This window comes from Echeneis naucrates, chromosome 2 (assembly GCF_900963305.1).
Source record: "Echeneis naucrates chromosome 2, fEcheNa1.1, whole genome shotgun sequence".
NCBI classification, from domain to species: Eukaryota; Metazoa; Chordata; class Actinopteri; order Carangiformes; family Echeneidae; genus Echeneis; species Echeneis naucrates.
In genome coordinates, this window is record NC_042512.1 from 12,937,160 (window position 1) to 12,949,789 (window position 12,630).

A 12,630-nucleotide genomic window follows, 5' to 3' on the forward strand; every position below is an offset into this window, starting at 1 on the left:
GAGAACGGAAAGCAAAAAGGAATGAGATCCTTCCTTGAATGGAGTCAGCACCGGGGCTGTACCCTACACGCAGCATTCAGCCTACACAGCGGTGCGTATAATTGGCCTCCTCGGCTGGCTGTGACATCGCGAAGTTGTAATTTTTAATCACGCCCGATAATTATCAAGCTGGGAAGCCGTTGGGCTTCTTTTGATTCCACCTGCTCACCGCCTGATCCCGCTCTGCCGGTGAGCGGGTCCTTGCTTTGAACATATATGTACGTGATAACAGAGAAAAGATAACTATTTAGACACAAACAAGCGACAAAAATCATCATTTCCCTGCCTTGCTGCCTCCTGTTTGTTTATAATAAGGCACGTAGGGCAGAGAAAATGAAAAATTGATTTCACTAAATTGATTTGTATCAGGACCTAGCAGGCTTATTTTGTGTTACTTTATTAAAATGGTATTTGTGGGACTTGGCAATCGAATATTTCTCTCCCTCAACATATATATATATATATATGTGTAGTTTAAAGCAGGGAGCCCATTTCCAGTGTTGCAGGTAGGAGAATCCCCGTGTCGTCGCTCATCTGCATGGCTGCATATGCCTGTGTCTAATGAGCCGATGCTCCAGGCGTCATGAGCAGTGAGTGTGTATGTAGAGAGGTGACCAATCCAATCAGGCCTTCCTACCTACTGGATCTGGGAAACCAAATCCCTCCTCTTATGCATCCTTGAGCGCTACTGATCCTTACAGATAATTAGAAAGACCCAGAGGGGCGGGTGGGGATGTGGTGGTGGTGGCGGTGGTGGTGGGGGCTTATCCCTCAGCCACCCGCTCCATTCCTCCACCCTGTTTCCTCATTTGGTTGCGTCAGCAGGGATAGGCAGGTACTGCTGGGGACCTTTCCTGTGTGTGTATGTGGTCAAAATGTTTAAATGTGCTCGTGCTGAAGGAAGCAGATAAATCTGCTCAAGGTGCACACCAGTTGGTTTTGTTTTTTTTTTTTTTAAATGATGTTGATAATTTTACAGGTGGCTCTGTTTGGTAATCACGGCGCGATGTGCTTCCTGACAAGCCTGGAGATGCAAAGATTTGTGGGGCTGCATTATTAATAAAGGCTTGTGTGAGCGAAGTGCTGAAGGCGGATCCAGGTAGCCTGCCAAGAGAATTTATTTCACTATAACTTACTTACAGTGTGCTTTAATAGAAAATACAGAGTGGAATAAAAGAAAAGCTTGTTTCAGACAGTTCATATGAAGCAGAAAAATATGAAAAATTGAAAGAACTTTTGGATTTTCTACCCACATAAACTAAAAAAGGTTTGTCATAAAGTTGCGCAATAAAAGTTCACTTACTGGCTTTTCCTCCAAGTTTTTCTTTGGATTTGTTGGTATCTCAGCTATAGCCACTTTAAAGGACCTAGCTGGAAATTTTGCCATCGCTATGTAGCCTCAAATTGGATGCTCAAGCTTCCAATTCGACCAAAAGCAGTATGAAGCTGTCACTGCCCCATCAGCTTTTATCAATCCAGTCATGGCTGCTATTATTGTGCTGTCCTCTGACGCACATCAGATGTTTCCATCTTCTCCACATGTGCGACATGTTGGTGACAAATATGCTGAGGTGAAAAAAAGCACGCTTCACCGCCAAGCTTCATTGTGTCTGCTTGTCAACTGCTAACTGGATTTTAAATGGATGTTGTTGATTGGAGTCATGTTACTCGCCAATTCCTAATCATAATTGCCTTTTAGCACATTAGCTGACTGTTTTTAATCATCCAGAAGTTAATTGCTGCCGTACTTTTTATTCAAAGCAACAGGAAAATTATTTATGTACTCGGCTTACCTACGAATTTCCTCTGTAAATGTTTTTCATTTGTCAAACTTGCACAAGTGGCGCCGCGCGGAGAGACAAATCAAATCCCAATACTCTCGTTTGAATTCATAAAAACGTGTTTTACTGATATGCATGACACAGAAACAGCATAAGAACATTAGAGACTGCAGAGTAGCGACTTGCAGCCTTAATGTTGCTTAAGCACCAAGTGGTCTTTTTATACCCTCTTGTGTTTGGCCTGGTTTCACTCAAAGAAGGCTCAGATTTTCGTTTGTGGTCACAGAGTCCATAATGCCGTGACGATTAAATTCACGTTCGTTGCAACAGTCACACATTTTGTGCAGAGAGTTGCAGCATGATGAAGACAAAGCCTTTTCTTCATTTGCCTCAGAGAGACACGATGGAAATATATCAGTTATTTTTTGTCGAGGGGAACTTTCTTCATCCTTGAATAAAAAAAAATAAAAAAAAATCCTGTCTTTGTCATTGGAGCTGAATACACATGTCCTGGGGGGTGGGTGGTAAGGCTATGTGCAGCGGAGGGGGTGGGTACGTGCAGGCAGTGTGGAGAAGGTGCTAAACTTTGGCTAATGAGTGCCGGTGAGATGTGTCTGCTCAGCAGAGAGCAGCATTTGCAGAGACGTGAATGACACAGAGGGCTCAACACTAAGCTCGACCAGATTGGATCTCCTGCCATCAGGTGGCATCCCCCGGGGGGAGCCGCTGCAGGATGTAAATCTAAACAAACACACACACACACTGAGGGAGGGAAAGTCCGCGTCCACTTAAGAATATTACCACAAACGTGAGCACACCAGGAACCAAGTCGAAAAAAGGCCCCAGAGTTAGCTTTCCCTTTACCTGACCAAGCAAACTTGTGTGTGTCTGTTTACACAAGCGTGTAAAGGCACTGGAGTAATTTTCCTTGACTTTGTACATGCTCAGTTTTCCACATTTATAGGGCCTGTGCTAGAAATCTAAATGATCATATCATTTCTTCTGCATGCCTGCGTCTGTGCATATTGGACCAGGATGTAGTCCAGCGTGGCGCTCACCTTGGAGGAATTATTTAAACTTAATGGTTTGCGCCATCATTAGCACTGTCAATCTGTAAAATGCTGCCTAGTGGCAGCCAAGCGCTGCTCCAGCCCTGCGGGGTTTTCCCCCGCCGGCCTTGCTGCACGCGCGTGTCCACCAGTTTGCCGTCGGGTATGTTTACATGGATCGCTCTAACCCTCACCAACCCAAGGCCTGAGTGTGACCTACATAAAAAAGGAAAAAACAAAACATAAAACCAAAACCATGCAACAGCGATCCCACTTCTTACAAACCTCCACAACCAATCCAGACCAGGCTTCAGTGCCAAACCCAATCATTTCACTGGCAGGACAGCTACTTGCTGAATCTATTCTACCTTCATTATACTGGGCCCGAGGAGGGAGACTGTGAAGGGGAAGACGGAGAGAGGGAAAGAGAGAGGAAAGGACAGGAAAGGAGAGCAGAGGGAGCCAAATTAAAAGACTCGCATAGCCCCACGTACACTTAGTTCCGATCCCATATTTAATTCAATGATTGATTTGTTCATTAAAATACATCCCAAACCTAATTATTCCATTAATAATCCAAAATCTAATGAAAAAAATACTCTTTATACATGTGATAGTGAGAGAAAGCAAGAGAGAGAGAGCGAGAGATTCAGTTCGGGAGCGATAAAGAGAAAGAGATGAGAGAGATGTAGAAAAAGCCTGAGACGGGGAAAGGAGGTCATTTATGCGCCTGTTTTCCATCCACTACACACACAACAACATGCACAAACTCACATACATGCAGGGTTGTCTGTGGATGTGTGACCTGGAGTGTGAGGAGGCGCAAGAGGAACAGAGCACAGAGCAGGAAGGAAAGGAAAGGAAAGGGAAAGGAAGGGAAGGGGAAATTAAGGAAAAAATAAAAACGATACCAAGAGAAGCAAAAAGAGGGAAAGCGGCAAGGAGCAGATAAAGAGCAGTGGTGGACAAAATACACAGCCCCAGTACTTGAGTTAAAGCACGGATCCTCCTGGTCAAACGTAAAAGTAGCTCAGTTAAACTATGACTTCAGGAAAAGTACAGGAGTACTTGCTTTTATAAATACTTCCATATTCAAAGTGCTTTTCATCGCAATGTCCAGAAACGGTATACTGAAAGAATCTGACTCTAAAGTGATGCGGTGAATGAACTGATCTGTACTGGACTGAAGTACTGTATGAGAAGCAAACCCTGAACTTTAACTGGCAAAAGGAGCAACGCCGTCTTTTTATCCAAAGAAGGCCACCCCTGCTCAAAATCACAACGCTAAATAAAATAAGTTACAATCAACTTCTTGGCTCAGTGAAAGCAAAAGACACAAAGTTTAATTTTGAGGGAACAGTCCAAAAAGTGCATTTTTTTTTTTCTCCTCTGCATTTCTCTCCTTGCTCTCCTCCCTGCTCCTTTTTCTTCTAGTCTACTGCTCAAACGGGAAGAGATTGTTGCTGTGCTTTAGCAGAAGCTGGTTTTCAAACATCTGTGAAGTAATTCCTCCCCTTTTTTGGAGTGAAGCGGCACCCAGCAGCACTAAACAGCCTTTCACAGGTGGGGCTGTGTTTAGCTTAGAGACAAGTTGGACACAGCTGGGAAAGAAGCCAACATGCCAAATCCAAATCCACCAGATAGCAAATATAAAACGACAAGAATCATTCTTGAGCTCCGTGAGTTCGAACACGGAGTTCAGCAACGGCCACAGTTGATCAGAGAGAGCAGGAGCAGCTCTGCCTCCGTTGCCTGCTGAAGCCATGTCTCGTAGTGCACGGCTGCAGCGGCTCACCTTTCCCCTCCTGCATAAATGTTACCTGCGAGCTCACCACCCAATGTGCAAGGGACAGCTACAGCAACTCCAGGTGATGGAGGTGAAAGTAGAATGAAATACAGGTAAGGAAATAAAGGAAAGGCAAAAGAATGGAACCGCATTCACACAAAAACTGTGTCCATGCATGTGTTGTTACGCAAGGTGCCAGTCTGTGTGTGTGTGTCAGTGGGTGTGCAGCTACCCTGAGTGTGGCTGTAGATTAATGGGGGCCATTAGCTCAATGCCCAAAACACTCAGTGATGAAGAGTCACTGCCTGGCGACAGGGCTCGGCCAATCAATTTGCAGCGCAGCGGTCAGCTGTCCGGGTCAGAGCCCACATACGGCTGGCGTTTGTGCGGTTGTTGTGACGCCGGTTGGGGGGGATTGGCAAATTGCCCCGGCATTGTGGTGGAATCGCAAACCAGAGCAGATATTTCTGTCTGGCTCAACAAGACGTATTGACCGACGTCTTTCATTTGTTTTAACAGCAAACCACCATGACGGATCACACATATCAAATTTCAGAAAAAAAAAAGCATGAGTCAGGTTTATCTGAAAAAAACAAAAAAAAACAAACAAAAAAAACGTCCTTTCAGTCCCTTTTTTCTTGCCCTGAGACAGTTTTGGGGCAAATTCACTGATGTATTTTGATTTTATTTCACTGGTAAATCTTTTATTTACCAGAGTTTGTGGTGGCAGCTTTAATTATATTTCCCTAAGTAATTGTGTTTACATTTAGTTTTGTGTCCCCCCCCTCACATATAAAGAGTGATGGGAAGGTTTCCTATATCTCGCTAATGAATAAGAAACTCAGTAATGATGTTTACATTCTGCGTTTCGCGTCGTGATGGAGAGCACAGAGTTTACTGTCTGCTGAGACTGCAAATGCTCACATCAGCGAGCTGTGCTTCCTTTTGCGTGATCGTGTCTTCATTTCCAACAATATGGGAACTTGTTGCAAGCAGACTGGGCTCCACCTGGTATCTAAGCAGCTGCACATCAGTAAGCGTAGCCATCCTTGCTATTTGCATGGACTCTCCAGCTTCACTCCATTACAGTTATGGCTGATAGATGAGCTAACGAGTCAAGATCATCCTGGCTGAGGGCAAAGAGCTTTCCTCAGCCGCTAGATCCCCGCCTGGGTGGCCTGGATGTTTCCCAAAACAAAAGGAAAAAAAAAAAATTAAAAATCTACAAGATTCTTATGATGCGACTATATGATATGAATATTGCTATCATTGCTATATAATGTTACATCATTATTGTTATTATCAGCTACAACATATGCCTAAATTATGTGTTATGGTCACAATGCATTCTTTTGTATTTTCTGTGATGTCTATTTCACCAATTTTAAAAATATACAGCATTTCTTATTAAATTCGACCTCAAACTGACAATAATTCACTTCATACTAATTCAACCAAATGTAATATAATGATCTAGTAAACTGATATCCTGACACGCTGCAGACTGAATACTTTTGACATATATATATATATATATATGTCCATTCAGTGTTCAATTAGCTGAGCTGAGCACAAAGACAAAGGAAGCAAACTTGGCTCTTTGTGTTCTCGCCTGATAGCACCCAGTCAGAACTTGGTTTTGTTTCATACGTCGTACGAACTGACCTTTTGTATTTCCTCTGCACTTTTTTTTTTTTTTTTTTTTTTTTTTTTTATAACTTATTACCTTCCTTTCTCCTTTTCAAAGCTAACTGGAGATGGAGGGAAAATTATTCTCCCCTTGGAGGGAAAATTGCATGTCCTTCTTGTAGGCGAAAGGTTCACTATCATTACCTTGGGAGAGGAAAGATCACTCAGAGGAGAGAGCTCTGTGCTATCTTCTGGCCTCATATGTCCAAACACACACCACGGCTATGGACATACCACTGAATTTGTCTAGTTTTTTTTTTCTTTCTTTCTTTTCTGGATAGACAAACAGGAAGAACACAAAACAATTTAGGAACCCTGACCTGATTTAAAGGCCGTTTATGCAGAGAAACATATAGGTAATATTGTTAGTATTATTATATTAGGAAAGGATTTTAAATAACTTTGACCCCAAATTGCATCAAATTTGATGATAATTATTAAATTTCACACAAGAGAAAGTTCAAACAAATAATTATGTGTTTCTGCGTTTTTCTAATAATTAGCCTCTCCTGGACTAAACAACTAAACAAAATATATTTTGTTGTTACTGACTTTAAAGATAAATTAGACTGGAGACATTAAAGATATGAACCCTTTTCTTTGAAGGTTAATAATGTTTTAATTTTTTTTAGGGAATTCAAGAAAAAGAAAAAAACAGAAGTCACAAATCTTTTTAGATTGGATTTTACCTTATGAAGGGAAAGAAGAACTTTACCAGTAAACTGAGATGTTGACATGGCATTTTTAATCCTAAATGAAGCGTCATTTGAATTTACAACGATTCAGCCCCAGGGGGTGAGAGCCCATCTAGTATGCAGCAAGATGTTACTTTTTAAAATGGTGAGATAAATGGAAATGACAGTTCTTTCTCATGCTCAGAGCAACATAGGGAACCCAATTGATTCAATTCACAAAATCACTCGATAAAAACAAATGAGCCATCAATCAATCAATCGGCTTCTGAAAAGAGATCACAAGAATGAATAGCTGTTCTTGATATCAATCACCATCCAGTTACTGACTTGAAAGAGTCGGTTAGAGGAGAGCGGTGAATAATAGTCTTCCCTGCTCTTCCTCACTTACACAACCACTAAGATCCTGACACTTTCCGTTCTGACGCTACAGGTGAAATCGAATCCAATTATGGCAATAAGTACCTGCCTGAGTATACTGTTCGTCAAGCTCTGGGAAACCATCCATCACAAGGGGTGGTGCGGGGTGTGGGTGAAGGGTTAAGCCCTCCCCGTGAAACCAACTCAGACAGACGAAATGAAAGAATATATCATCTTTAAGGAGGAAAGAAAATGATTTGGGTGACAGAAAAAGGAATGCGTCAGGAACCGGACATTATCTGAAAGTCCTCTGGATCCTTTCTGAGGTTTGGAGTCCCAGCTACATGTGCTGCCTGCTGACAGCTGTTGAGTCCCGATTTGGCCGCCAGTTGTGATGACTTGGAGCAGCCACTTCAAAGATGTTGTGTTTGTCACACAAGCGCAATTAAATGCAACAGCGGTCACATCATGACGTCACAATTACACCAAAACCTCTGATGACAAGTTGGATAAAATCTGGGCCAGAAGATGAATGCATGTCAAAGTCCCACAAACAAACGCAACTGATGAAAGCTGTCCCCTCTCACCCTCACCTTATAACAGACTGATCAATGCGCTCTCATCCATCATCTGGGATCAAATGACCACGAGAGCTGCTTTTAAGCTGAGTTTGGCAAATTTTTGTGTAATCATGTGTTCAATTATGTCATTTCTCCTCACTTCCACTGTCAGCCTCAAAGGAGAATCCCGCCTTTGTTGCTGTTAAACTTATACTGAATGGCTTTGTTCAAGATGCAGGAAAAGGCGAGGTGTGAATGGAATACGGGTGAAGCTACATCACTGCTGATAGCCAGAAATGGCTAAATACGTTTGAAGCTTTTGCGATAAAGCATTAAAGTTTTAATCGAAATACTTTATGTACTCATACTAATTGTGTTGACAACGGAGAACTCATTTGGCAATATCTGAGAGCGTCACGCTTTGCAGAAAAACTGTAAAACCTTAATCTATCAAACCAAACATACTAGCTAATTTTGTCAGCTTTTTTTGTCAGATCTTTTTTCTTTTTTGCATCACACTACGTCTGCCTGCACAGCATGCGAAATCCGCCTCACACCGTACTACTGCCATCCCGCAGTTAAATTCAAAGAAATTCATTTACCAGGCAGTTACACTATCAAGAAGTCTGGCTGCACTGCTTTAATTTGCAAACAAAACACAAATGTTCTTTGGGTAAGCAAAAGCACACACAATATTTCAATCCTTGCGGCTGTTCCAACGACTCAGGGCACAGATTTTGTTTGAGCAGCAAAGAATGGTCTTTAATTTTTTGATTTCTGGTGCCATCATCCATTTCCTGGAAGAATAATTTGCACGTTCAAGGCAAACTTGGCCCGTCTGCCGCTCAAGATCAATGTCAGCGGCCTATCATGCTGCTGTGGAGGGTTGTGAAAATGATCAGTGTGTCAAGCAGTGAGGATAATTAGGATCAACAGGGGCCAATGGGGAGTTATTTATTCTCCAGCGTCAACACCGAGAGCCGCAAGAACTCTATTTGTTCTCAAACTGACTAGGTTTCAAACATGCAGCTGCTGTTTGCTGATTTTTAATGATTGCGCAGAGTTTGCAGCAAATGTTTTGTAGACTTGAAATACTGGTTCCATACCACCAAACCTAGACAGCCACAATAGAATGAAGCTGAAAGGTCAGACGGACCACGGACACCGGTGAAGGAAGTTCAGATGTGTTTTGAGAGAAAAAAGGCAACCCAAACACACTGCCGCCACCAGCTGCCGTTCTCATTTGACACAGTTGTGCTGCGCAGTCCCTTACCTTGGCGATTTGGACACACCAGTTGAGCAGCAGCTGCGATCCGATGTTGTCCTGGTGCTCGTGCACGTAGTCGAGGAGGCAGCCATGCGGCATGAGCTGGGTGACCAGCTGGATGGTGGGGCTCAGGCACACGCCCAGCAGACGCACCAGGTGGGGGTGCTCCATGCTGGCCATGATCAGGGCCTCCTGGGTGAGGGGGTGGGGAGGGGGAACAAAAGAGAGACTACTGGGACTGTTGCAATCAATCATCATACACTTCCTCTACTACATTCAATCCTACTTAATTCATAAATCCATGAAAAAGAAACAGTTCATCACAATTTGTCCATTTTGCTATAATAAACTCATCCAATATGGAGAGAGGCTTTATTGGGAAAATAAATGTGACTCAACAAGGGTAAAATAAAAATGAGATTTGTCCGATGCAAACTCAAAGGCCGATTTAGGTGAATGAAAATTGGTTATTTCCAGTTGTTTTTCATGTAGAAAAGGTCAGAAAACATTAAGGCGTGTTCAAGTTTGTTTGCTTCCTCAAAGCAGTGTTCTGAAACTCAAGAAAATCGGTCTCAGTGGAGTTGGAAGCAGTGAATTCTGGGCATTTGTGCTTCAAAAACGGGCCCAACAAATGTCCATTAACTAAACTGCTGATCAATATCCAGTCAGTCAAGAAAAACTGTCAAAGCAGGAAAAGAGAGGGAACTTGGCGTTTAATGATGGGAACAAGAGTGAAAATACGGGGGAGTCGGAGGAAGATTTAAAAAGGTTAATGTCTGATTGATGTATTTCAATTCTTCCCTGTGTCATTGCTCAATCCACCCCATTAAAAAAATGAAGTCAGGAGATGAGTTGGTTGCTGATTTTGCTGCCATTAATGTGGCTAAAATTAATCAAACGAAGGGACATTAATCCTTAAAGACACAAATGTTTGGAGTCGTGTTTGCTAAGTGGACTCAGCGTGACAGTTTCCACCTACACAGTCCCATTTGGCTTTGGTAAGATCGACTGCTTTTGCCTGAGAAGCTGTCACAGGACTGGAAACTGAATTAAAGGCTTAAAAAAAAAAAAAAATCCTTTTCCTTTACATTTTGGCATTTGGGCTCATGACCGCTTGAAATAAATGAATGTCTCCTTGTCACCTCTCCTTCTCAGTTACAAGCACAAAGAGACTGCAGTGTGAAGCTATATCAGAGCAGATTTGACTATCTGTTATCCACGGATAATACTGCACTGTATTCCAAAGGCTTCCAGGTGGAGGTGGAGCCAGACGCACAAATTAAGACTTGTGGGTTGACGACTATATCTGCATGCACAGCATCTGGCTGCTGAGTATTCTCACTGTGAGAGCAAATCTGCACAACCGCTGCTTTTCTTTTTTTTTTTATCTGTATTTTAACACATCAAGGTTCTGAAATGTTGCACCAACACAATCAAAACAGTGAGTCATTCACACTTGTCATTTTTTTCTCATTTGGTCAGCCACTTTCTTCCAGTTTTCCGTCCTGATTGATCCGGTCTCTGGCGTTCATCTCGTCCTTCGCCGCAGCAGATGGACGTTGAGGTTCCAACTGTTGGGACTCGGCATTGGGTAATTGTTAGTGCGGAGCTATGTGAGCAGAAGGATTTGCGCTCGTGATGAAGTGTTGAGATGGCGAGTGCTGATACTCGTGTATTAGGGGCAGAGCAGAAGCTGCACTCGGAGCCGCTGCTGAAAAACACTCACCTCAGTCGTTGGCCTCGACTCCTATCGCCTCTCTAACGCGCTCTCTTATTCACACGCTCTCACATGCGACCCTACTCTCTTGGCAGCTCTCTAAAACACTCACGCTAAAGGACACACACACACACTCTCGCACTCACGCTCCCCTGCTGTCTCTGCATACGGCGAATGGTTGAAGAGGTGTATATCCAGGCCTGGCCCTGGGGCAGCTGATAGATAGATGAGGTGCCTTTTTAAATTTAGATGCTGAAGAATGAGCTCAGAGGGAGAGTGGAGTGGAAGTGGGGCGGGTGAGTAGATTAATTCTAAACAGGAGGGGGGACATAGGCCACGGAGGGGCTTTTGGCACCATCAGTGCCCTGATTTAAACAGAGCCTCACGCCCTAAAGTAGTGCCACTACTTGGCCACTTCATAAAGCCACCTGCTTCCCCCCTCCGATGGCTCTGTGTTGGACTGCTCCAGACACAACCCAGACGTACCTCGCACCATGGGATGAAGAGAAGAAGAAAGAAAGAAAAAAAAAAAGAAAGGGGGGTGGGGACATTTGTGAGTGTAACAAAAGGAAGGAGAGAGCGCTTTCATTCTCACTCTGTAAGTCCTCAAAGACCCCAGAGTCGGAAAGTATCTCAGGCTAAATTCTTGCTCTCGCTCTCCTGAGTGCTGACCTCCATTACTGCCAGCTGACCCTTTCCCCTCATCGAGCTCACTTGCTCTCTTTCCCTCACAAAAACACACACACACACACAGGATGATGGACTGGCAGAGTCCTGTATCACCTGTGTGTGTGTGTGTGTGGGCGCGCATGTATGAAAACATATTGAATTAGTGTATTATTAGCTCTTTGTATTTCGCATATCGCACAGTCTCATGTTTGCCCACACAAGCAAATCAGCCTGTGTCACTCACCATCGAGGGAGCCTTTCGTTGTCAAGTGTGTGCTCTGCTTGGTTGTGCGTGTGTGTGTGTTTGTGTGTGCGTGTGTGTCCATTTGAATGTGGATTTTCTGAGTCTGTTTAGAGCTGGCACTCTAGTGGCTAGTATCCTGGTTGCAAGGCGTGAGCCTGCCTTTAGATTGCTGTTTAACAAGCCGGCAGACAGAGCATATTGGCTCTGGATGGACATAGACCCCCGCTGGGAGAAACGATGGCGGAGGAGATGGGGGGGGGTGGAAGATGCAGGCATGGGAGAAAAGAGGAAAAATTGGGCAGAAAGGCAAAAAGAAGATGGAATCACAGCCGTGTTGCCACATTATCAAGTCCAGGACACAGAGAGTAGTAAATGCTGTCATGTTTGCAGCTTCACACATTTATGTCCTATAACGTCGACTCTTTATTGTGGAAAACCGAAGGAAGCTGGCAATTCTCGAAGCTTAGTGAACAAAAAAAAAAAAAAAAAAAAAAGAAAGAAAAAGAGGAAGGCTCATAAAATCTCAGAGTTTCATTACGAATTGACCAATCATTAACTTTAGCTTTCTACTCATCTTCAAAATATTCAAAAATATCCAGTCTCTAACTCCTACAGCGCTAAATATCGTTCCAGTTTGCTTGTTTCGTCCAACAAATATTGTAAAACCCAAGATAATCGGTCTCGGAGGAGTTGGAAGCTGTGAATTCTGGGCATTTCTGCACGGATAAATGACCCGAACAACTGTTCCATTAACAAAACCCTCGGTTCATCTCCAGT

General features: G+C 43.3%; 1 protein-coding gene across 1 annotated transcript in view; it reads right to left on the reverse strand.

Annotated features, from left to right (window-relative positions):
* Positions 1-12,630, reverse strand: part of LOC115051213 (receptor tyrosine-protein kinase erbB-4) — a 94,839-nt gene that overhangs the window by 16,028 nt on the left and 66,181 nt on the right. The window contains exon 19 of the mRNA XM_029514557.1: positions 9,230-9,415. Coding sequence (XP_029370417.1) covers positions 9,230-9,415 — 186 coding nt within the window. The remainder of the gene's footprint in view (positions 1-9,229; positions 9,416-12,630) is intronic.